At 43.4% G+C, this 26,422-nt stretch overlaps 1 protein-coding gene across 1 annotated transcript; it reads left to right on the forward strand.

Moving 5' to 3' along the window:
* Positions 1–607: 607 nt before the first annotated feature.
* Positions 608–26,422, forward strand: KDM4A (lysine demethylase 4A). The gene is made up of 22 exons (XM_054833425.1): positions 608–753; positions 1,073–1,225; positions 1,453–1,628; positions 2,691–2,805; positions 3,666–3,859; positions 5,341–5,390; positions 5,872–5,975; positions 7,020–7,157; positions 8,091–8,341; positions 9,135–9,325; positions 10,630–10,991; positions 12,786–12,906; positions 13,537–13,715; positions 15,876–16,080; positions 16,360–16,436; positions 17,179–17,234; positions 18,200–18,308; positions 19,292–19,480; positions 20,149–20,319; positions 20,818–20,937; positions 21,577–21,669; positions 22,663–26,422. Exons 2-22 carry the CDS (start codon positions 1,088–1,090, stop codon positions 22,801–22,803), a joined length of 3,180 nt encoding a protein of 1,059 aa, XP_054689400.1. The 5' UTR covers positions 608–753; positions 1,073–1,087; the 3' UTR covers positions 22,804–26,422.

Raw genomic sequence — 26,422 nt, forward strand, 5'->3', positions numbered from 1 at the left:
CCCTGCCGCCCTCACCGGCCGCTCGGGGCGGGCCCAGGGCCCCTGCACCGGGACTGCACGCTGCAGCCTCGCACATCTGACAGCGAACGGCCGCTGCGCGAGCGGGCGAGGCTCCTGTCCCCGCTCGGCTGGTCCAGCCCGGCCTCTCCCCTGAGGGCAGGACCGGGGAGCCCCGCGGAGGCCGGGCCTGCCCTGGGTCGCTGCGAGACTTAACAGTCGCGCTGCCTGCCATCGGGCCTAGGCTCTGCACCCACCCCTGGTGGATGTCCCTGGGGACCAGGAAGCGGGGTGTGGGCGGGGCACGGCTGGGCCGGCCCGCCCGCCGCGACTGCCATGGAGGCCCCGGCTGCCCCCGGCCTGGTCCGGCCTCCCCGGGCGCCTCGAGTAGGCCTGGGCCTCCCTAGCAACCGCCCCCTAGCGACAGCCGCCGGCCCGTCCCTCGGCCCGTCCGCCTAGCAACCGCCCCGCTCCCGGCCTCCTGATTCGCTGGCTCTCCCCGGCCGGCCGTCGAATTCCTATTGGCTGTGAAGCGGAAGCGAGCAGCGATTGGCTGCGGCGGCGGAGGCGGGGCGGGCGGTGGAGGGGAAGGGGGCGGGCCGGGGCGGCAGGGCGGGGCTCGGGCGGTGGGGAACGGCCGCGGTGGCGTCGGCTGCCTGCCGGACTCATTGGGCGCGTGGTGCGGAGGGATACGGCGGCCGGGCGTTGGAGCGGGGGGAGGGCTGAAGCGGCGAAGAAGAGGGACGCCCTGCTGACGTGAGCACGCCGGGCGGGGACTCGAACCCCTCCGCGTCGGAACGGGCTCGCCCCGGCTGGGGGGGGGGGGGGAGGGGCGTGAATCGGTGGCGTTCTCCGCCGTGAGGAGGAAAGAGAGCCGTGGTCCTGACGGGCAGGCCCCCTTCGCCAATGGGGAGGCAGGGCTGGTGCGGACCCCGCGGAGATTGGCCGGCGGGCGGAGAGGGAGGGGCGTGCGCGCGCGGCGGCTCCGCCCGGAGCGGCGGGGCGGGGCGGCGTGGGGGAGGGGTGCGCGGGGTGACCCGCCCCCCCCCTCCATACCCCCCCCGCCTCCGTGCAGGGCCGCCCCGGCAACATGGCCTCGGAGCTGGAGAGCCTCAACCCCAGCGCGCGGATCATGACCTTCCGCCCCACCATGGAGCAGTTCCGGGACTTCAGCCGGTACATCGCCTACGTGGAGTCGCAGGGCGCCCACCGCGCCGGGCTGGCCAAGGTGCGACACCCCCACCCTCCTCCCGGGCAGAGGCCGCGCACCGGGCTCGGCCTTCGTCCGCCCAGCGGAGCCCGGCCGCCTCCGCCCTTTGTTTACCCCGCCGCGCCGGTGGGGCGGGCGTGCCCCGGCCGGGGGGTTCAGCCCGACTTCCCCAACTTTGATGCTTTCCCCGGCAGCGGCCGGGCCGGTGTGCTCGGCGATTAACGGGTGTGTTTTGCTTCCTGCAGATAGTTCCTCCGAAGGAGTGGAAGCCGCGGCGGTGCTACGATGACATCGACGAGCTCGTCATCCCAGCGCCCATCCAGCAGGTGGTGACAGGGCAGTCCGGCCTCTTCACGCAGTACAACATCCAGAAGAAGGCCATGACAGTCCGTGAGTTCAGAAGAATCGCCAACAGCGACAAGTACGTCTGCGCCCGCGTCTCCGTGCAAATAGTTACCGCGGGAGTTCCTGTTGCCCGACTTCCCCGGGGCCAGGTCCTCGCCACAGACCGGTGCTGGTCAGAGGCGTGCACGTAACGCCCTGGGTGATGAGGTGTGCCTGTAAAACTGGCTGTGGGGACAGGGACGTTTGTCACTTGTGTCATTTGGCAAGAGGATACATAATGCCAGCAGAACTTTTTATTTCTGCTGTGGACTCTTGTCTGTTTGTCCCCACTGGCTGGACCATTAAAATTTTTACTGAGTAGTAGAGAAAAAGAATGTTCTTGACATGAAAAAGGACAGAGAAAAGATCACTTTAAAAGGAGTAAGCAAAACAGCCCTAGAAATCACTGTTTGGAAATGGCATTGGAATTGCCAGCACTCTGCCCACTAAAGCTTATTTTGTCTTGCGAGAGCAGTACGTGTCAGATATCGTAGGATTCTGTTTCTCAAATACAATAATTTACTGAAAATTACTCTGTAATGCTGCATATGTAATTGTCTGCAATATACATGTGCACACACATGTTAAATAGATGTTAGAGTTTTGACTCCTCAGTGCTGCACAAAGAGGCCAGTATATAGTTAGCAGGGAATGGACATCAGGAGCAGATATTTTTTTGGTAAACTGAGTGTGCTTCACCAGTTTGCTAGCAGGTGAGTCTGGAGATGTTTGTTACTTTTACAGTGGCGGAAAACTTTGGGTTTGGTTTGGTTGGGTTTTCTTCAAGTCGTTCTTTGTATCACTTCTGGTTTTGACTACAACTAGAAAGTGAGATTGTTCTGACCCAAGAGAAGTGCACAAAGCAAAAATGAAAGTAAACTGAGAAATGGAGAAACTAATTTTCTTCCTGATCCTTTGTTCCCAAGTCTCACAGGAACAGAGCTGTGGCTTTCCGACTGCTGTTCTGGGAGACGGGTCTGGCTGATAACATGTATTTGGTATTTTTGTCATAGCTTTCAGTTCTTTCAGTGGCAGAGAGCGTTGGTTTAGACTTGTCAAGTATCAGACTGCGACGTCTTTAGTATCTTTGTTTGTTCAGGTACTGCACACCCCGCTACACGGACTTTGAAGACCTTGAACGAAAATACTGGAAGAACCTTACATTCAATGCCCCTATCTATGGTGCTGATGTTAATGGCACGCTTTATGACAAGGTAAGAAAACTGTTTTGGTTTTCAAGTAATGGTTGTCCTTGTATATTGCATTCCATAAATACTAATGTAGCATTTGACTCTTCCAGAAAGAGTTAATGATAGACTTAGCAGAGTTCCAGCTTCTGGAGTAGGCAGGAACACCATAAACGGTACGTTTATAACATACTCTCCGTTTAAGCCAGATAGTTAAGGAAGGCTAATAGAGGTAACGTTTTAAGGGACCTCTGTTAGTGCCTCAGTGCACTACAGATTAGTTCAAGAAGGCAAAAACCGCTGTTGCATAAGTGTTGCTTTTATGGTGCTTTGTCCTGAAAGGTGTATGAGAGTTCAGGTGTTGATCAGTGAACGCGTACTGCTTTGGTACACACTAGTGCATGTATTTTTGTGGGACAGCTCTGTAGCCATTATGTGTTAGGATGATAAACATTAGAAAAGGGTATGCGTTCTGCTTGCTAGTCTCCTAAATTGTGATGATTTACTCATCTTTTAAAAGATGTTTGGAAAGAAAAGTGGTTTTGTTCAAGAGGGTTCAGTCTGCCATCTTTTAAATAGCACATCAGCTCAGGCTCACACTATTGTTCTCTGCTCTGTAAAGTCTGTAGCTTCATGATTATTTCTCCTTCCTAATCATGATCTTGGCTGATAACTTTTTTTCTTTTCTCATAAAGATGGCTGTATGTAAGCTAACACCATCCAAAACTTTGTTTTGGGTGAATTAGCTAATGGTTTGAGCTGTGCCAGTAGATGATTTGTCTTGATGTGCTGTTTCACAAGTGTCTGGTAGCTTTTGCAACTGTCGTCTTAGTTGTGCGGTTCTGTTCTTCGTAATACTTGTTTAACACGAGGCTTGTGTTTTGCAGCATGTGGACGCGTGGAATATTGGCAGATTGAACACGATCCTGGATATCGTGGAGAATGAAAGCGGCATAACCATTGAAGGAGTGAATACTCCTTACCTATATTTTGGCATGTGGAAAACGTCCTTTGCTTGGCATACCGAGGACATGGATCTCTACAGTATTAATTACTTGCATTTTGGGGAACCCAAGTCATGGTAAGATTTTTCTAGGGAAGCTTCTAGATGCAGAAAAACAATACCATAAAATATTGGAGTCACAGTTGTGAAATTAAGAGAGTTGACTAAGGGAATTACCATCCCTCTGATCTTTCACTGCAGTAGCATCTGATGACAAGAACACTAGAAACCTGTAAGGAGCTGCAAAGCAGTGCATGTCCTCAGTAGCATTTGTTTGATCACCTTCTAGAAAGTCCATTTGCTGTCCTGATGTAAAGAGTTCTTCAGAGTTACAATATAAGGTGGACGGTCTCTGCTGCGATAGGGCTAGAGCTTGGAAAACTTGCTTATGATTTTCTGAGGCTCTAAAATGACCGTACAGAGGTAATATGTCTGTTGACACGCAGGCACTAGGGGAAGGGGCAATTTTTAACAGACTTTGAAATGTAGCTATTTATCATAGATCCAGAAGCAGGCTAGTGGATCTTGCCAAGTGGTTCATCCAGTGCCTGAGCTTTCATGATTGTTTTTAAGGGAGGCTCCCGAATTTTTCTGTAGCATGGGTTGCATTTTAAGAGTGAATCATTCCCTTCTGTTCACAAATAAATTTCTCCAGCAACTTCAACAATTGTTTCCATGGCAGTTTTGTTGGAAACTAGTATTTTTGGCTGCCTTTTAATACAACTTTGAAGTCAAAAATAATAGCTAGCACCATGTGACCAGTGAACAACCCCATGCAGTGGCAACAGCATGGGAACATGAAACAGAATAGTTCAGTCAGATAAACCATTTGGCCATTTCTTCTTTTACAGTAGTATATGGAAGAAGTTAACTTTGCTGATACCTTAGTCTGATTTATTTAACAAGGAACTCTATCAAGAATATAGCACACTATTCCAGAGCGAAAGCAAACTAAGCAGGTGGTTTTATTTACTGTAGTCAAACCAACCAGGAGTTTTGTGGTGCCTATAAAAAGGTGTGTCCAGAGAGAGAGAACCGTAGCCCTAAAGATCACACAGGAAGTTGTGCACATGTTAAGGATGTGACATTGCATCTGACTTACCTTTCTCAGATGCTCAGACTAAGATGAGACTGATTCCATTTTCCCTCTTGCTCTGTGTTCTTCCTTGCACTGAGTATACTAGCAATTACATGGCTGTGACCTGAGTCAGGTTGGGAAGTGCTCTTTGCTTTCTTGCAATTCGTGTTTTCCTGCACAGATCTGTGAATGAAATGCATCATACTTTTTAGTTCCTTGACTACTTAAGCAAAAGTCAGCGGAGGAGATGGTCAGCTTTTGGCTCTTGATTTTTTTTTTTTTTCTTAGGATAGAGCGGTTAAAAGTCCTTGATAAAGATTTTTAGCTTTATATCATCAAACTTGGAAAGAGACAGTGTAGAGATGGAGGATTTTTTTTTTTTTAAGTAATTCATACCCTGATGCCCGTTGATGATTTTCAGTCAAACTTTGAGATTTTGTCATGTCACTTGAACTTAACAGACTTCTTGTTGTGACTGTAGGTACTCTATCCCTCCAGAGCATGGGAAGCGACTGGAGAGACTCGCAAAAGGTAATCAGGCAATTCATGTCTTGCCTTTTGTGGAAGGTGGGATGGACTGCAGTAACTTTTAGAGTACAACATGCCTGCAACGTTCAGGCTGGCACGACTGAACTGATAGTTTGCCTTTTAGAATATAGATTATGTTACTTCTGTTTGTTTTTTTATAGTATACACACAAGAGAAATATTGTATTAGGAATAATGCAGTTGTGGTCTGTCTAACTTTTAATGAGAAAATCCTTAACTACTGATTATTAGAACTGGAAGATTATAGCTGAGGGAAGATCCTTCTAAGTACGGTCTTTCTTAAGCTCTTTCAAACGGAGATATGTTAAAGAGAAATCTCCAGGAGTTTTCCTTTTTCTTCGTAATGCAAGCTAGCACACTTCAGATAAGGTGGTCCATACTTGTAGGCCTAGGGAAAATTACTGAAAAATTAATTTAATTCACAGCAGAACGGTAACATCTCTCCTTGCCTTTATTTTAAACAGGTTTCTTTCCAGGAAGTGCCCAAAGCTGTGAAGCGTTTCTTCGTCACAAGATGACCCTCATCTCTCCATCAATTCTAAAGAAATACGGCATCCCATTTGATAAGGTGTGTAAAAGTAATCACAGCTATACCAGCTCAGTCAGGAGATTCATGCAGCCCTGTCTCATCTCCAACAACAACCAATAGCAGATGCTTAGAGAGGAAAACAGGAACAGGGAGGGTATAAGGCAATCCTTTCTCACTGCCCCTCCATTTATCCCGCAGTTGGGGTCTGAAAGAGTTTGAGACAGAAAAATCTGTCAGGGACTATTTAAACAAAGACTCTGTATTCTGTGATATATGTAACTTTTTTAACTTAAAACTATACACAACATTCTATGTTAGATTAACTTCACTGCTTAGCTGTGTATTCAGTGAAGAGAGATTGTTCCTTTTTTTTCTTTTCCAGACTTGTTCCCTGCTAATTTTGTTGTGATCTGCTTCCTCAATAGAAAATATGACTTGTTTCCTATTAATTCTTTTTCATTACATTAATAACTTTATAGATGTCCTTACTTTCTCAGGTGATAACCTGCCATGCACACACTGATGATCTAGTTTTTTGAGTCCTTATTCAGAAGTACTGTCACATCTGCACGGGTGGCTGAAGGATTTTGTTGTCATGAATCTTTGTTAGACAGTGGGGAAATGTTGAAGGGCAGCAGTGGAAGGCTGACAGAGAGCTGTACTTGAATATGAACAGCAAAAGAAAACAGTAGTGAATTTCCAAGTCATGTGTGGATAGAAGTTTTACTTGGCCTTAGATGCTCTTCAGCCAAACCTGTAGCTGATACAGATGAGTATCTATATGGCCTTCAGATAGTGTGTCACAGAGTATTGCATATGTATAACCGCTTCTGTGCTATTTTGACCAGTTGTGTTTTAGTAAAAACTGAGCATTGCTTTCCAGTGAAAGATACTTAACGTAAGTAGGAGAACAGTGAAGATAAATATCAAGTCTATCCGTTGGCAGCAAGTCACTCCAACCACCATCTGTGGTTGGGGGTTTCAGATACACTGCATGAGGGCTCCAGGACCTCCTTTTATTCAGACCTGCCAAGTAGACTCGTAGGTTGTGAATAACAATATGATGTCTCATTTGTCTTCTAGGTGACACAGGAGGCTGGAGAGTTCATGATAACCTTTCCTTATAGCTATCATGCTGGCTTTAATCATGGCTTTAACTGTGCCGAATCTACCAACTTTGCTACTCTTCGGTGGATTGAGTACGGAAAGCAGTCTGTACTGGTAAGTGGTCTGTTGCCATCCAATTGCGTACAAATAACCTGAACGCAGTGCCTAATGCTCTGCTGCTCATTAAGGCCCCAATGTTTGTTCTGAGGGAGTGAATTCAGTGCTTTGTCCATTTAAGATGTGATCCTTGCTTTCCGATATGGTAGCAATCTCCAGTCAGCCTCCTGTTTCACGTTCTTGTTTCAACTATGGATAGCACATAACATGTTTTTTAGCTTTGCGTAGATCAAGTGAGGCTTCAAAGAAAAGCAGAGGACTGGTTGTCTTTCGAAAGATATAAGGGTGTGCTTGGTGGTCAGGACTCAACGGTATTTTGTCTGATATTTTAACCATTATTTATTGACCATTTAGCCTAGAAGTATGACTTTGGTAACTTAAGTCACTTATCAAAATAAGTATCTTGGCTGAACCTTTAGACTGGATAGTGTTATACCCCTGTAGAGATGCCTTACGAACATGGATTATGTTTGAAAAGTTAACATTGAAGTGAATGCTTTGAAGCACTAGTTGTAACTATGTCCAAATGAGGGGACTCTCTACTGCGCTGGGTAGGCCTAAAGTCCGTATGGCTCCAACTTCTTCGTTTTAGTCTCTGGTTTTGCTGACTGTTTGTCTGTGACCTCATTTTAAAACAGTCAGCTTCTACCAGCAGCTCTGTAATTAGGCTGGTGAGCTTTCTTTCTTAGTTATTGTGATAACATCTGGTTTTCTGTTTCGTCGTTTTTGCTGGCTTTTCTGCCCAGTTTTTAGTAACTTAATATACGCCCTTTTGACTTCCTGGGAAAGAGTCTTGAGAGTTCTGAGGCTCAATTATGTGTAACTGTGGGAATGTTTTCTTCAGTTAAGCTCCTGAAAGCCAAGTTATATAGGAATGCAGAGTAGAATTTTTGAGTATGTGGCCTTACTTGAATATTTTTGTGACTTTAGTGCTCGTGTCGGAAGGATATGGTGAAGATCTCCATGGATGTGTTTGTGAGGAAGTACCAGCCGGATCGTTACAAGCTTTGGAAAGCCGGGAAGGACGTGACTGTCATTGACCATGCTCTTCCAACCCCAGAGGCAGCAGAGTTCCTTAAAGGGGATCTCATGCAAAAAGTCAAGAATGGGAAACAGTGTGCTGAGGAAATGGAAACAGGAGAGACATGTAAAGAGGAGGTGGACGGGGATGAGACAAAAAGGTAGTGCTTTATATAGTCCTCTGCTTTTCTGTTGGATTATTAGGAATTGGACCCAGCTGCCATTGAATGTTTGCCATTCTGATAGAACAACAGCAGTCAGCGTTGGCAGTAGTCTGTTTTCTTAGAAATAGGGTTTACTCTTAATTGTATTTACTATTTGAATCCACATTGATGATGGTCTGTGGTAGTTAGGAAATGCACTAGCTTGGAAGGTAGTTCTTCAACTTTGGGCAGGTGTCCAAAGCCTGGATTGGAAATGTGCACCATATGCTCGGAGGCCAGAAGAAAAAGGGGGTGTGTTGGGATCATGGGACAGTACTTGCTAGCAAATTCCAGTACTATCAGTGCTGCAAGCTGCAGCATCAGTGTGCAGTTCCTAGCTGCTGAAGATGGACAGGTTAATCATCTTATATTTTGCAGTTCAGTGATCTTTCAGCCAGTGTCAGCTACTATTCCTAAAGCTGGATTTTGTGGTGGTTTTCTTGTTGGGTTTTGTTTGTTTGTTTTGGGTTTTGTTTGGGTTTTTTGTTGTTCTTTAAGGTAAAGAATGCCCCACTAGAACATAGCTGCCTAATACATGATTAACAGATGCTGAGGAGTCATCCCTGAGGATGGCTGACTCTGCTTCCCTAAAGGCAATGAAAACACTTCAGAATAATTTGGAAACTATTTGGCTTGCCAGATGCTCTCTCATAAAACACTGATCCAAACCAGGCTGTATTTTGTGCCTCCAGGCACAAATTCAACAAGCTTACGTGTTTGGTAACCTGACATACGGATTTGTCTTCTGCAGCATCCCCAGGCATCGCATAGGAACAAAAAGGCACAGGGTCTGCCTGGAAGTGCCTCAGGAGGTGAGTGAGAGCGAGGCCTTTCCCAAGGAGGAGCTGAGCTCCGCACAGTATGAAGCGGACATGGCAGAGCCTCGTGAGGGACCTGCAAGTGAACTTCCACAGCAAGGTGAACAAGGGCTCAAGCTTCCAGGTAACTGCGTGTCAAGCTTTATCCTGGTACAAGGCCACAGGGTATTATTCTTCAGGGAGAGAAGCTGCTAGAGCTGATTCTGGAGCAGTCTCTCATATGATGCTAGTCAGTAGAATGTTATCATGGCCAAAAAAGCAGACAATAGTTTGTCAGAGCCATGGTAAGCACTTCAGAAATTTCCTGTGATGAGACTTGAGATATTACCCTTTGACTTTTTTTCAAGGCCAGAGAGCGCACCTAGAACAATTTTACGTTGTGCCCTTTAGTTAGTTTTGTCTGATGTTTGTGCCATTAGTTTGAGTAAATGAAATAGCTACAGCTGAAATTGTTAGCTTTTGTGGCCTATCTTTGGATAACTCCCTAGAGAGAATTATATAAAAAAAAGCATTGGGGCAGAGCAGAGATCTAGCAGTTCATCCTGTAGTTGCTTCAATGACTGACTGACCAGGTAGGTCACGGGGATGTTGCCTTTCAGCTGAATTGAAAGGAACAGGTAGTATTGCATGAGACTTGCTTAAGAAGTGGGTGTTTCTAGCTTCTGATTTTTGCTCTTTTTATTTTGCCTGCCTGCATACAGAAGTGTATTGGATGTCTCAGTAGTCTAAGGTCCTCTGTATCCCTGTTGTGTAGTGTGACCTGTTTATAGAAATTGCTTAGTAAAAACATGCACGCTTCCTAGTAGTGTGGGTTTGGTATGCTGTATAGATGTTTTATTTATAATTTTGTGATCTAGGCTGGAGGAAAATTAATGTGGTTTGTCATGGGTCAGTTACCCTTGCTCTTAGGGGAGGAGCAAGGGGCCTATGCAACAATATAAGAACAAGGCAAACATTTGTGATGCCTCTCTCTACTATTCTGCTTTCCAGCCCTTTGCAGCTTGTATTTAATAATCTTTTATTGGTTTGCGGGTTTTTATTTTTCTTATATTAAGTCTTCCATGAACGCTTGTAACCTCTTACCCACAGCATCGTGTGGCCAGGAGTTGGGCTGTTCAGCTACGCTGTATAAAGGATCATCTCTCTTTATTTTGAACTCACAGTATGCTAGTTTTGTTTGATATACCCTAGTTCTTGTACTGGAAGAGGTAATGAGCAGATAGATGCTTTTATTCTCTTTCTTCCTCTCTCTCTCAGCCACCCATGAGTTTATAGGTATTCGAATTGATGATCTGCTCTTTACATGACTTAATGTCACTTTTTTGTGTGTAGTAGTTTGCTTTCCTGTTTGGCTTTGTGCAGGTGGCTGCACAAGTATTCTCTCTGCTGCCCAGGCTTTAGAAAAAGTCAGTATATCCTTTCTTCTAGATCGTGTGGACTCGGCCAGATTTGAAGAACTGAAAACAGTGAAGCTTGAGGAGGAAGAAGAGGAAGAGCAAGAAGCAGCTGCATTGGATCTCTCCATTTCACATGCTTCAAATTCCACTTCAGTTTTGACGACTTCGAAGCAGGGCACAACTTCCAGCATGCAGCCTAGCTCGCCTGTGTATTCTGGTTCTTCAGACTCTGAATCGACTGATTTGTTGGCAAAACGAACTCTTCCTGGGCCAGCTGGGGTGCTTACAGTCCATAGCTATGCTAAAGGGGATGCCAGCGGATCTGACAACGAACAGACTTCAGGAAAGAAAGCCAGTGCCACCGCCAGTGTGAATGAACAAGAACTAGCAGAGGTATGAATGGCAAGAGTACTGAAAGCTTAAGGGCTGTATTACATGGTCATGGATTTCCTGTGACAAAACATCCTATCTGTGCAGATTACGTTTTTGTTCCATTGCTGTTTGCATAGCAGGTTGCTTAGTTGTTAATGTGTTTTTTACTACCTGTGGGTTTTGCTAAACAAATGAGAATTAAGATGAAAGTCTCATACTCTTCCCTCTTCTAGAAAACAAGGAGATCGCTTGTTTTGAGAGCTTCTTTAAACAATTTAACTGCTTTAAGGGAGAAGGTAGTTTGGTGGTTTTGACATGATAGTGTTACAGGCTGACTCAGGTCCTTTTATAGTTGTAGACACCTACTTGTACCTAAAATGAATCTAGTTCAATCCAGTCTTTATTACGAGCACATTAATACGAGGGATTTTTTTTAATATAAAATCACATATACGTGTACATCTGTGCGTTTCCCCTTTAAAAATAAAGTAATAGTAGAACAAAAATTTTTGGGAGAATATAAATCCTAGTGTTTAAACATTGCCAGTGAGTGTTTTATTAGATAACCCAAGAGAAGGTTGTAATAGTTAAAATCTTACCTGGTGGTGTCTTTTCAAATTATTTTGTTTCCCTCTTTAAATCTGTGTTTAGAGAGTGAGAGGCTGATAATGATTATGTCTTTGAAGTTCGAACAGCAAATGTGCAAATCTGTTGATAATTAAGCTGAAACTGAGAAAGAGTTCTCATGGATATTTAAACTAAAGAAATTGTGTTGCTGATACTAATGTCTCTGCTACATACTCCATACATGGAAAAGGTGAAATTTTGAATGGGTGTAGATCACTTTCCCCATATGGTGTATTTTGAAACAATTTTTCCATCAGATGGTAACTGGGAATGTTAATTTCCATTTGAATAAAAGCCTTTCTGTTTCTTAGAAGTCTTATATCCAACTCTGTATAGGAGATCAGAGATAATGATTGTTACGCTCTCTTCTGGCTTCTGTTATGAAAAGAAGAGATTTAAAAAGATGTGAGATGCATTTAATCTAAGATTTACTTCTGCTCTTAGAGGAAAAACAGATTAAAAAAAAGGGTTCTTATCTACTGAGAGACTTCCTGGGCTGTTAAAATCATTGCCTTTATTGCCTTGCTTGTCAGGTTAGCAGTAGTTTTGTCAGTGTGACACTTGGTTTTTACATAAGGAGGAGGAAATAACTACTGTTGTAGTCTCCTTCTTCCAGTCTGTCTGGAAAGACGTCAATGCACGTGGTAAGGAGAGGGGGGGAAAGTTTCCTTAATTTAAAATAAGCCTGTTAGTTTGAGATGCCAATGAAATCTGTAAACTTTTTAAATTATTATTATTAATAATAATATTTATTATTATTAGTTATTATTTTTTAAATTTTGAATTTTTAAGTTGAATTAGAAACTGGGGATTTCTCCAGAATGCATGAGACATCTTATGGCTTTTCTACGTTGAACCATTCAACTTGCCTTTCTTTGTTTCTGTCTTTTACACGATTCTTATATAAACAGACTTGCATGAAAAGCTATGCTGGGACCTGTCAAAAGACTCTATTCTAACAGGTCAACAGAGCTAGTGCAGCTCTATCTCATTTTCCCTAGCAAAAGTGCTGCAAGCTTTTCTTTCAAAAACTCAGCTAGTTTAGAGCTGAAGTTAGTTTGTTAGATTAGAAATAAAATCACATAAGCACGTGCATTTTGTGGAGGCTTCTTTAAAAATAAGTTCCTTTAAAAATAATGTCAAAAGGACATGTGCTAATTGACTGCTGAATTGCTTCTCCTTGTTCAGGTAGCAAAGGAGTACATAAGATCAATGAAGGAGAGTAAGAAGTCCAAGGGTCGTCGCCAGCCATTGAGCAAGCTCCCGCGCCATCACCCACTCTTGGTTAAAGACTGCACTAGTGATGATGGTATGTAAGCCTTGTGCTCTTTGGGAAACTGTAGGGAGGGTCTCAGCTTCTGTGGGCAGTGTGGGGTATTGCATTAAGTAAGTGGTGATAAACAGGAGTCAGCAAGTGACACCTCTGCATTCTAGACAAGGTGCTTTTTTTTTTTTGTGTGTGTGTGTGTGTGTGTGTGTGTGCTTGCATCATTAAACTTCTCTCTTGAATCTCTTCTTTCCTGTTCCATTCTTTGGAAAGTCACAGCTCTGGAAGGAAAATTAAACCAGTACCAGAGACTGTTGCATAATTGTTTCTGCCTTGGAGCATTCCGGTAATTGATGTAAATATTCATGATTTTTTAAAAAAAAAAAACCAAACAAAACACCAGATTCTTTGGCTGACAGCCTTAGTCTTGATGTAATTTGGAGCTGGTGCTGTTCTCACCCAATATCTTGTGTCTGCACGGATGCTTGATTAATAGAAGCCCCTTAAAAAGGACACCAAGTTACTGGTTCCCATCACCCTTCTGTCAACTTTATTTCTGGCACTGTTTCTTTCATCTCCATTCATAACTTCTTGCCTTACCCCTTCTTGCAAATGAAACTAAGTATCTATAAAAGGACACATAATCACTAAGTTAATGATCTCTTACTGCAGAGGCATCAGAGCAACTAACTCCTGAAGAAGAGGCTGAGGAGACAGAAGCATGGGCCAAGCCACTTAGCCAGCTGTGGCAGAATCGGCCACCAAATTTTGAGGCTGAAAAGGAATACAATCGGACCATGGCTCAGCAGTCTCCTTACTGTGCTGTTTGTATGCTCTTCCAGACGTACCAGGTACATAGACCAAGTCTGTTAATGTTGTCATAGAGATAACTGAATAGCTTGCCACTGGGATGCATGGTTTTAAAAATGTCGTTTTGTATGTTGCCAGTTAACAAAAGCTGTATTGGTGTTGCAGTCTTCCCAAGGAATTGTTCCAGGAGAGCACCAGTTGTTCCAGCGAACCTCACCACACTGGTGACGGCCCGCCCGTGGGTTCCCAGGGGCTCACTCAGCTGTTCAGCAGAAGCTTATGTGTTCTGTAGCTTTTGCTCAGACCACGGAATGGAGCTTGAATGTTGCTGGAGCTGACTATAAAAATCCCATTTCTCTTTTCCGGACTGACACCTTCACTTCTACACTTTTTCAAAAAACTTTAGGGTTGTGTTTGTGGATGGCATAAATGGAAAGCTGTTTTCTTGGAGTATATCCATATTGACAAAAGCTATGGCATGTGAAAACATGCTTTAACAAAGTGTGGCTGTAGCAATGCATAGCTTGGGATGGGCTGCAGAACCCCTCTGACATGGTGACTAAATGCTTAGGCAGGAGTCCCACGCTGAATTTTTTTGTTGTACCTAAGCTAAGTAATTCCAAGGTAGCTTGAATAGTTGTCTGATTGCATGTTCGACCTGGAGGTAGTTTGTCCCTTCCCATATGCTAAACGTTTTTGATTCATTTGAGATCACTGTATTATTATGATGGCACTAGAAACATGTTCACAACTGTTTTGGAAATAAAGACCTCAAATTTTTGTGAGGGTTTATATTGTATATAATTCCTAATTTCTATGAAAACCATAGATGATAGTTTCTGTTCAATCTTGCTATTTCTGAGAGCAGGTTCTTGTGAGGATTGGAAATTCTATATAGAGCTGCATAGTACATGGATTTCTCTGGTGCTGACAGTATATAAACAGTTTGAGGACAGTTTAAGTTCTTTAGCTTCTTCTTTAGTTCTAAATGCTATTAAGCAGAAAATTCTAGCTTCAGGTTTTCAAATGTCAGTCTACACCAGGCAGTGAGGCAGAAACTCCTCCAAGATTTGAGCTGTGGTTAGGGTCTTTGTTCCAACTTCAGAAAGTCTGTAGCAAGTCTGGTAACTCACTTCAGTTACCCATTCAAATAAAAAATTGGCACAAAATGCCAGACAAATGTTCACTTTTCCTTTGTGAATATGAAAAGTGTCTAGCTGCTTGGAAAAAAGTCCTTTCTTCAACTTTGATATAGATTTGCCTCGATCATTTAGTCTTTTGTTTGACATGCAATGTTCGGTGTAAATCAGTAAGTTTTACAGAATCTGAATAAACAAGACTTGTTGAAAACACATCAGTTCCCTTCCAACTGTGATCCTTACCTGGACTATTTTTTTCCCCCCCTATGTTTTGATGCACTGTAGGAGCGACAGTGCAGCTTCATTCTGCTACTGCAATTTCTGCTAATAATATTTTTAAAAGATTAGACAGGCTACTTTTGTGGTGGCCTATGAGGTTCAAAAGATGATTTGAAACGTTTCTTCAGAGAGAAAGATTGATTTCTATTTAGTTGTTAAGAAGAGTAACTTGAATGGAAGCATATCTCTGTAAACTTTACATGTAATTGCTGTTTGGTGTGACGTTGATTTAGATGAATAAATTACAAAAGATTAGCCTGAAATTCTCCTGAGCTATAACTGGGAAACTGCATTTTTAGTCTGCTTATTTCCAAGGAACAAATTTGTTTCAAAGCCCATTAGACTTGTTCAGCATTACACTGGGGGGGGGGGGAAAGGGAGGATTGCAGTACTATCTATTTGCGTGATGATAATCCTCCCATATTGAGGTAAGATAAAAGTACAATGTTAGACAGCAGTATTATGATCCTCTGTATTAAGGGGTGGGAGGGTGCAGCAGAGGTGTTGCCTATTGAGCATGAGGTGGGCTTGATGATTCCATCTCTTGTCAGAAGAGATGCAGTTTGTGTACCTTGTTGCTCATTAGAAGGATGCAGTTCAGACCTTCACTGCAGCAGCTGAGGATTTTATAAACTAACTGTATTTTCACCTAACCTACTAACTCTTAATCTTTCAGCACCTTAATTTCTTTAAACTGGATTTATGTATGGAATAATGGGTGAGAAAAGATGATGTGAAACAGTTTTACTTGTAAAACTTAAATTCCCTGTCCATCCCTCACAGGCAGAGTGTGGAGGCAACAGTCAAAACTCCGGAGTAACTCCAGCTGCTGTGGATGGGAAGATCCGAACCAAACCCCTGATTCCTGAAATGTGCTTTACTACAACTGGCTGCAGCACTGACCTCAATCTTTCAACCCCCTACTTAGAGGAAGATGGAACCAGCATCCTCATCACCTGCAAGAACTGCCATGTCTGTGTTCATGCAAGTGAGTGCATCTAGACTTAACTGTAAACTCTGACGTTGTCTGTAGTAAGTCTGTACATTGTAGCAAGCCTCTATCAGTCTGATTAATGTACAAATAGACCAAGTTCAGCCCTTGTCTGAATGGTTTATACGTGAGTGCTGGCCATTGAAATAGAGACTTTGCTGCATGGATAACTTGAAATATACAGCATCATCCTTAGGCTCATGGATTTCAATTTCTGCTTTGCTTCTGGGCCCTAGGGGAATGGGTCTGAGTTTAAGTGAGATGCGTCTGTTCTAGGTTGTTATGGTGTATCCCCTGACAAGGCCACTGAAGACTGGATGTGCTCCAGGTGTACAGAAAATGCCTTAGAAGAGGTAAAGTTTCTCTTAAGATTCTCACAGCTGGAATCTGGTACATCTGGGAACTTGCTGCAAAGTTAATTTCCATAGTGGGGGTTTTTTTATTATTCCCTCCTGTGAAAAGAAGGCAATTTAGAGAATGCCTAGGAGCCGGTCTGTTGTATTTTGGCACTTTTTAAGCCATAGTGATATAATCCTTTTACCTAGTGCAAAGATGCTGAGCTCACTTGAGTCATAGAGGTGTTCTGCATGAATGTGGGAATAGGTTCATTGTCTGTTTTAATTTATGGTAGCTACTATTTCTAAACCAGAAAGTAACTTCTGTTAGTAACTAGGGAGATGTGCACATGTGAAGATGGCAAGAAGGACGGGATTCCCTTAGAAAGCTAAATAGGCTCTAGATCAGCAGAACGGGTCAACCTTTCAAATTGTATTTGTTTGTGTTTGTTCCAGATCCTTTTACACATTCTCAATTGATAGAGGGTATTGTGGTTGTAAAAGGAACCTGTAAAGAGCGAGTTGAACAAGTCTTCGGTGGAAGGTCTGCTTGCCTTCAGCAGACTTGGAGTCTGTATTTGTTGCCTTAAGGGCAGCAGCTTTTGAGAGCTAAAGGGCTGATCTGTACAAGGCGGTTAGCTCTCTTCTGACAGTGAAACCATTTTCTTCCTCTGGACGTGCATTTTGAGGAGGAAGTCCTGAAATAAGTGTACTGCTCTGGACTTCACTCCTTCAGCTAATGCTTTCTTCCTTGTGCCAGGACTGCTGTTTGTGTTCATTACGTGGAGGAGCACTGCAGAGAGCCAATGATGACAAGTGAGTGTTCCAGCTTTTTTGGTCTTGGGAACTGAGCTTCTCCCTTAAGTAGCTGAGCATAAGCTAGTAAAGCCAATGTCCATGTTTGGTGTAAGGGAGTGACCAACAACACCTTTCACACCTTGTGTTACTGGGGGGCTATGATAAAGTGTGTTCGTTGTCTTCACATGCAGCAGTCATCATCCCTTCAGGTAATACCTCACTCATTCTGTTGACAGTAGCTGTTAATTGCTTTGCATTTTATACTGCAGAGGTGTAATGTGCAGAAGTATAACGTACCACATAAAAATAAGATTCCTGATGAGATAACATCTCTCAGTACCATCTCACAGAGGATTTTGATTTCTCCATGTAATGTGTGGTGGCGATGGAGACAAAGGACAACTGTAGCTTTAAGTAGCAAAATTGAAATTTTTTGAATTTATTGAAATTCAGGATACCTCTGCAGCAAGTATACTGCATACAACTGCCTGTCTTGTGTCCTTTAGTGTGGTGGATCATCTGAAGTTATTTCATGCAAAATAGCAGTGGGACAGACTTGTAGCACCATGGAGTAACTGAAACTTGGCCTCAAAATTTTGTGGATGCCATGTGGAGCCTCAACCTCTTGTTCACAGTCTCAAAAGTAATTCAGTAGGGACTGAGCAGTTGCTATTGGACAGGTTTGTGAAGGAATAAACTAATTTGGCGGGCTTTTAATGCACGTATTGCAGCCAGCACAAGGCATGCTAAATAGCTCTCCTGTTAAGCCTGTTAGGAGTAGATTGGAAGTATGAAGAAGTCTTGGTTTTACCCCATATGTGCGGTGTTACTAGCAGTAGGAAGATTATACTGATAGTTCTCAGAGACTATTTATTGTGATTTATATGGCAAACTTCAACAGAACTGTATTTACTTAAACTCCAGAGTGTCCTCTGTCAGCCTAATGCATATTAATTTATTTTTCCCCTCTTCTGTCCTGACAGGTGGGTTCATGTGATGTGTGCTGTAGCTGTACTGGAGGCAAAATTTGTGAACATTGCAGAGCGGAGTCCTGTAGATGTTGGCAAAATCCCCCTGCAGCGTTTCAGACTGGTAAGAATCACCTGTGCCTCACTGGTGAGGTTTTAAAGTGTCTCGCCAGTCTGTTCAGAATCTGGAAGACTTTGCTTATCCCTCTAACCCCAAGTCATCTTCTCCCTGGACTGAAGAATTTAATCTGCTCTTTTCTTTGTACGGGAAATGGCATTTGTCCCTGTTGCCATTTTTTGAACCTTTCTAATACAAGCTTATTCAGATGAGGGGCGAGCAAGGGGGGCACAATTTTACATATGTAGCAAATGACATTTATGCAGTGGTGTAATGGTGATATTTGATTTGTTTGTTTTTCTAATCCCTAATATTTGACTTGCTTTATTGACTGCTGTTGAGCACCGAGATGCTTCAGGATATGCAAGACATTTGTATAATGAGTGAATGTCTTCAGCAAGAAAGCAACTGTACTTAACTCTTCTAACAGCTCAGTGTTGAGGCGAAAATGATTTTAACTGCTTTCCAAGTGCTAATGCATTACAGATAACATTATTTTCTCACAACCCCCGTTAGGTCTGACCAAAGTGTAATTAGGTCACTCATAGTAGTGATAGAATTTTAACTGTTACTTCTGTGGTTTGGTTTGTTGGGGTGGTTTTTTTTTTGGTCTCTGGTCTTTGCCCATTATTCTAACCTTGTTGCTCTGTGTAACTTAATAACCAAGTGCTGAAAGGCCTGGTTGACTTCTGAGCATTGTAGACTGATTTAATCCAAGGTCTCCTCTTGCTAGCATCCTTGGGTGGTATGCTTTGTGCATGTTGAGCTGGTAGATATTTAATGTACATGTTTCATCTGTGGGATTACTCTAAATTTATGAATTATTGCCTTGTCATAAACTAGAACTGGTAGCCTTTTGCTTCTTTTTAATCAGAAAGTAGCAGTGCTCTCACAGAGAGTAAATAGCACAGTATCAGGCACTTAGTGCTAGCCCTTTGTGTGGGGTAAAAGCTAGTGCCAACCAATAACCTTTAGTTTCCTGTCCACAGAAATGCATCTTCTGCAAGAAAAGAAGAAAGAGAATTGCAGGTTGCTGTGTGCAGTGCTCACATGGTCGATGTCCCACATCCTTTCACGTCAGCTGTGCCCAAGCAGCAGGAGTCATGATGCAGCCTGATGACTGGCCATTTGTTGTCTTCATTACCTGCTTCAGGCATAAGATTCCGTCTCAGGCAGAGGTGAGTAGGTGTGTGACTTCCAGGATTTGAACTGCAGATTCTCGGAGTGACTGAAAAGTTTGTCTCTTTCAGAATGTTCAATATAATCTAACGGTGTTGATCTTGGACTCTGATCTCAACCTTGCTCCTGTTCTGAGTGATCTTAGTCAGATCCTTCATTGTATTTTGGTTTGCAGCCCAGAAGGACTGAGAGTATTGCATCCTTCCTGTGGCTGTTGTAATAAGGAATAACAGTGGATTTTATGCTGTGATATTTAATATTCAGGAGTTAGTGCTGGGACTCTAGCAGGCTGCATGAGTGGTCATAGAATTTAATGTTTAAGTGATTGATTGATTGATTAATTTATAAAGCTCCCATGTAACCCTTTTAGCCATCAAAACCACAACAGTCTATTAGACAATATTTACTGTAAAGGCCTTGCATTGCTCTGAAGAATGAGAGTTTAATTTACTAAGCAAATTAACAACAGCTGCATCTAATAGATCAGGCTTTAAGCATTTGAAATATCAAAGACAGAAGTTTTCTGAAAATGCAGCTGATGGTGTCTTGAGTAGAGTTACTTACCTCATTTTGCTGCTTTGTCTGTCAGCACCGCAGCTACGGTCCTCAACACGTTCTTTATTGAGTCATTGTGTAAAAAGTGATTATTTTTTTTTTCCCTTCTCAGCGAGCTAAGGCTGCACTCCAGGATCTGTCACCTGGACAGATAGTCATCAGCAAGCACAAGAATGGCCGCTTCTATCAATGTGAAGTGGTCAGCCTTGCAAAGGAGACTTTCTACGAGGTCAACTTCGATGATGGTTCCTTCAGTGATAACCTGTATCCAGAAGACATTGTGGTACGTTCTGCAGTGGGGGTCTGGCTCCGGTAGAGGGCACATGGTGCGAGTCAATTCTTGGTGCTGCAGAGCAGACACACCAGGGGATTCGGTAATTGTTCCAACCCTAGGTCACATTGTGGCTGAGATGTGCTGCAAGATGCCTCAGGGGTGTTACATGAGACTCACTTAACTGAGGGCACATAGGAACAGGTGTAGCAGGGAGTGCAGCAGCTCTTTGGCTGCTTAGCAGTGGTAGGTCTGAAGGAAAATTTGCTGATACTTGCATACCATTCCTGCATGAAGTACTTTGAAGTTGGGCCCACTGTTGGGATTTAAATACAGATGACATAGATGGATGTCACTCAGCCTACCTCTCCATCCCTAAAATGGAGTAATTGTTGGGGTGGTGTGCAGTGTGACTAGGATGGACGCCCCAGTCGTTCGCTGAATCTTCACAAAAGGAGGCTGCTTATACCCTTCTCCGTGTCTCTCCCACCTTCCTCCTTCATGCTGTAGAGTCGAGACTGTCTTCAGTTAGGTCCCCCTGCTGAAGATGAAGTTGTGCAGGTGAGATGGACGGATGGACAAGTTTATGGAGCCAAGTTTGTTGCATCACATGCCATCCAGATGTACCAGGTACAGAACTGTCGTCTGAAAATTCATCATTCATAACAAACTGATTATGTTAACAGAGCTGTTCTTAAAGCCAGCAGAGCTATAGAGGACTCATGTTTAAACACTTCAGCGGAAGTTACTCAGTGTTGTCAGCAATGCCAGATGCTGGTAACAGTTGGTGGAGTTAAGAGCAAAGTGATTGCTTGCAGCTCTACTTATATCTGGCCTCCTACTTCAAAGTGTCAGCTTCTGAAAAATGTTGGTCTGCAGTTCTTCAGCAGACTCTGTTCCTGTAGCCTGAACTACTTAAAATAAGTTTGGTTTTGCTTTTCTCTGTTTAGTCAGAGTGCATCATGCCTTGCACACTTCCAAAAGGATGAATGTCCAGGCCACTTTAAAGTGACCAGCCAGACTGTCTTGTCAGGTGTTACAAGAATATCCCAAAACTTGCTGGGCTACTTTTAATGTCCTGGGATTGGTGAGGTTTTGGTCAAAGTCTGTCGCAGTGTGCATACCTGCATGTGTATCTTTTAAAATGCAAGTGGTAGAAGATTATTTCATGAGAGGCCTCTGTGGGGAGGAGGAGGCAAGTTCTGGGTAGCTGTGGGAGGGTTCTAACTTCTGAGACTTCTGGCAGAACAACCTTGGGTTTTCTTCTAGGTGGAATTTGAGGATGGCTCGCAGCTGATGGTGAAAAGGGATGATGTGTATACTCTTGAAGAGGAGCTTCCTAAGAGAGTGAAGTCAAGGCTGGTAGGTAAACAGGGTGCAAACTTCTACTAAAGAAACTCATTTAACTTAATTTGTCCTGCAAGCTGAGTGCATGGCAGCAGCAGATTACAATCTGATGCTCTCCTCCATCATTGTGAATCTGGGTAGTTGATCAGGCTACAAAAGCAAAATTCTGTCTCTCTCTGGAAAGACTTTAATTCTTCTGCAGAGATGGGAGTTTATAGCATAGAGTCGCTGTTTGAGACAGCCTGTTAATTCCCTTTCCTCCCTGTATTCGTAGGTTTCGTTGTCTGTTCCCATCGCAAAGAACGGGCAAGTTCTACACTTACCCTTTGTTCTGAAAAGCCCTTAGTAGTTCAAGAGAACTAGCCATTTTTTAAAATTGTAAGATAATTCAGGTGGGAAAGGAGCTCTGCAGGTCTGTGCTCCAGTCACCTGTTCAAAGCGGGGGTAACTTTGAAGGCAGGCAGGGTTGCTCAGGGCTCTTTCCAGTCAAGTTTTGATTATCTCCAGGGATGGATATCGCACAGCCCCTTTGGCTCCCTGTTGTGTTGCTTTATGCCTTCCACTATAAAAACCGTAACTATGGACAGCATGCTATGGTGTTGGCAAGCACACAGGATGTTGGAGGTTTATGAAAGAATGTATCATAGCTGAATCCTGTGACCAGGTGTTTAAACATACCATAAGGCACAAAATGTACTAGACTGCTTGAAAGTTGGAACAGATGAGGGTGTTTATTCCTTTAAGAAAGTGATTGTGAACTTAAATTAGCTAAACAGTTGAATTTGAAACCTGTGATTCTTTAGATCTCTGATTATGGTTCACTTAAACTTATCCCCACGCTTTTAAATCTAGTTTCTTAAATATTTTTCTTCTTGTGTTTGGTCAGTTTTTGAAGAAGGCTGAATGTTCCCAAGTGTCCTGGCTTGGTTCTTTCCTACATGCAGTAGGAGGATGTGGAGGCAGGGATTTGATCTGTGTTCTGGTAACTAATTCTGGGTTTTTTCTTAGTCGATAGCTTCAGATATGCGCTTCACAGAGATCTTCGCAGAGAAGGAGGTCAGACAAGAGAGGAAGAGACAAAGAGTGATCAATTCACGCTACCGTGAAGATTACATTGAACCTGCATTGTACCGGGCCATCATGGAGTAAGCGCTGCCTGTGGCAGAGGAAGAAGATGCCCACCTCCCCCAAGGATTTAAATGCTCCAGTACAACAGGCCATATTTGGATGCTTCGAATCCAGGGTTTTTTTGTTTTGTTTTTTTAAGGAAGCTAAAAAGCTGATGCTCTGCAGTAGCTGAAAGGCAGCTGTTGGATAGTGAAAGAGATCCCATTTGCTGAAGCTGATGCCTGCAGACTCCTGGTCTGAAGTTGGGTCCTTACTGAATAAGCCAGCTTGGGGGTGTCCGCTTTCATCTCGTCAAGCAGTCTTGCTTTTTCTATTAGAGACAATTTTGACAGGTGGCAAACTCTTATGGGAGTTGTAGCCAGGAATCTTGGCAGCTGCAGAATAGTATGGTCTATTGTTTTAATTGAATAATGTTCCTGATTTTGGGAGTCTCCCTGGTGACCACACCTGGGCTTGAGCAGGCAGTATTACCGGTGCTTGAATTTGAACCTCTTTTTATATTTATATCCATCTTTTTGTCACAAGCAGCTTCAGTCTCTTGTTTCTCAGCACCTCCTTTCTGAGGGTTGAGCTGTAGGCTGTTCAGATCCAAGCAGACAGGAGGTGCTTGTGTGAACAGGTGAAATGTGAAATTGAATCCTATAGGACAAATTATTTAACCCTCCATTTAATATTTTTGTTCTGATACTTGTTTTGACTTACTCTAATCCTAAGTTTAACTGTAATAGTATGTGCCTCAGAATCAATGAAATCTGTCTGGAGCCCTGCGCAGTGCAGCCTTCTAACAAGAATAAGCATTCAGCTCCCAACAGACATTCAGCTCCCAAAGAGTTTCTTTTGAGGTTCTCCCAGCCCTCTTTAAGGCAATAATAACCAAAGGGACAGAGTCCTAACTCTCCCTTCGTGAAATCCAAGCATCACAGTATTGGGGATGACAGGGCAGGGGTATCTGAAGCAGTGCAGTACGTCTTCTGTGGCAGCGCTGTCTGTCATGTGGCCGCAGGCTTTTGCTTACAACAGCTAATATTGGGTCTGAGACAGATAAAGCATGCACTGAACTGTATGTATTACTGAAAGGCTGTGCAATGCTCTTCTGAAGCAGGAGTGCTGCTGTGTTGCTGTCTGGCAAAGGTTACCGCAGCGTTTTTTATAGAGTATTAGTAGGGCACATCTCAGTTGTGTTGGAGAGAACTTGCTACCCCAGCAATAGGAAGTTGAGTTAAGCTGGGGAGTAGGTGTACCTGGAAGATGTGCCAACTTGCTCCTAGTAATTTAAGCATTAACACACCACAGTAGGAGTCGTGTAAATACATGTTCCTTTCCCATTCTGTAGGAAAGGGATTTTAGGATGTGGAGCAGATTGGCCACCTTCTTTTTGCATGGAATGATGGGGTGACTTTTCCTGCTGGAGAAAATTATGGTTCCATGTTCTCCAGAACAGTTAAAGAGAATTTTCTAGTGAAACAGACCTAATGCATCCCTGCTTCTATAGGGACATGGCAATGTGTCTGCAAAGTCTGGATTTGTAACTCTTTTTTCCCTTTTGTTACATAGGAACGCTATAAACCAAACTCTTCTGAAACCCCAGTGCATCGATTTGTGATTAGCAATAAAATGTAGTATTGTGTAGTGATACAACTCTTGATCAGAAAAGAAATAAACTACAACTTTTATAAAGAAAATCTTACTTAGCCCTACATTTTTATAGGGTCAGGAGGCTGATATGAATAGCAAAGATTTGCACAAGCACTATTTTGCATAGAGGTATTCTGTCCCATTTTTGTGGTGGGATACCTCATTCATCAGTATTGGAAGGCTTAAACAGATTTTGAAAGGAAATAGTGGCTTTCCTTTGTGGTGGTGTTTTTGGGTTTTTATTTGTTTGGGTTTGTTTGGTTGGTTGTTTTTTTTTTTTTTTTTCTTTTCCGCATGTCCAAAACTCCTGGTCTCAGGGTATTAAATCGCTTTCTGATGAATGGGATAGTTGGCTTGATAAAACTAGGATCTGCTAAGACTGAAGTCTAGTAGCTGCAGTTACTCTGGTCTAGGCAACGGGAATGAAATCGCACTTTGACATCTTAGCTTGTACGTAAGCCTCTCTGAAGTGATGTGCTGTGAGCAAACGTGGAGAAGAGCTGGCAGGGCTTTAACAAACTTGCCTCTGTTCTGTCAGCGTATCTTAAGATTTGGTATTAGCTTCTTGTAGGCTGAACACTACCTGTACATTACTGAAAAACATACTCTTCGTATCATCGGCCATTCTCCCTCCAGAGAAAATGTGCCTGTGTTCAGGCTTTCTTCCCAAACTGCCATGTAACTTAAACGCACCTTTTAGGTGCCATGAGCTACCTGTGCTGCAAAACACCTGGCTCAACAGCTTCGTTCTAAAATGATGACCTAGTATGAAACAGCTGGATTTGGAGTGCTGTTGTTCAACTGCAGCAGGTTTTGCCATCCACCGCTAACAGTATTGAGTGACTTTCAGGAGTTCCTGTGCCTAGTATTTGTTCTGGAAGAGGAGCTTTATTTTGCTGCGTTTTCTGCGGGCTCCAGATTTGCTCTTGTCAGTTGGCTGCACTGTGTTAGAAACCGCTGCCATCCTGCACTCTTGAGACAAAGGGCCTTCCCATTTTTCCTGTCAGTTCTTGTGCTGCATGGCTCAAATGTGAGCAGTGATTGAACTGCATTTTAGCCTCTCCCCGTGAACTTAAAATTGGTGACCCTGATGTTTGAAGGGTCTGTATTATTTGACTTTGCAACAACAATTGGGTTTATGGCTTGAAGTATAACAGGCAGCAATAAAAGCTCTTTACAGAGTAGCTGTCTCGAAGGTACATATGCTTTCCATTACCTGTACTTTGATCTTGAATGATAATAATTTTCTCCAGTGGTTTGTTTTTGGAAGTGTATCTATCCCTGTTACAGCATCATTCCAGTGAGGACAAGGTGCTGTCAGCATATCAGCTAGGCAGGTGCTTCTTGAATGTGTTCAGTAGGAGATCACGCTCAATACGCCCCACGGGAGCTCTGATGGCCCTTCGTTAGGTCCATTGCATGTGATGCTGCAGGCAGTTGACCTCCTCACTTCACTTTTCATGAAGCTTCCATCTGTGACTGGTTCAGGTTGGACCCATAAAAAGCATTTTTAGTATAAACAAATAGTGGCTTGCTCTTGATTCAGGATGAGCTTGGCAAGCCAGTGATTACTTTTTATAAGGTTTAAAAAGGTGACTCTATTCTTTGTAAAGCACCTGATTGCAGTAGTGTTTCTGCCTGTGGCTGGACTTCTGGGAGACCTCTTTTCTCCATCAACAGACCCCTCAGATGACCAGAGACAGTACCGTCAGTAGGAGGACCCATTCTCCTTGCTCCTTCTCTCTCTTCCCAGTGTTTTGAGCTGGGTTGAATTGATTCTGCACTGTTTGAGGAGCATAGCCACATATCCCAAGGCTTCCCATGCATCTCTGTTCTTCCGTTCTGTAACTGGGCTCCTGTTGTCTGACATGTCTGCAGTTGTGCTTGGTTGGTTGTTTTTTTGGTTGTTTTTTTTTTTTTTAAATGCAAACATGGGATGAAATCAAGACTCTGGTAGCCTGTATATTGTTTTCAATTTGATCAAGTAATAAATCTAATTTCAAAA

This window comes from Grus americana, chromosome 8, assembly GCF_028858705.1.
Source record: "Grus americana isolate bGruAme1 chromosome 8, bGruAme1.mat, whole genome shotgun sequence".
Taxonomy (NCBI): Eukaryota; Metazoa; Chordata; class Aves; order Gruiformes; family Gruidae; genus Grus; species Grus americana.

Excerpts from the sequence above, each read along its gene's own strand:
- KDM4A (XM_054833425.1), top strand. The coding sequence starts at position 1,088 with ATGGCCTCGGAGCTGGAGAGCCTCAACCCCAGCGCGCGGATCATGACC. Across the intron at positions 5,391-5,871 it reads ACTGGAGAGACTCGCAAAAG|GTTTCTTTCCAGGAAGTGCC; the intron begins GTAATCAGGCAA and ends TATTTTAAACAG. Across the intron at positions 16,081-16,359 it reads CCATGTCTGTGTTCATGCAA|GTTGTTATGGTGTATCCCCT; the intron begins GTGAGTGCATCT and ends CGTCTGTTCTAG.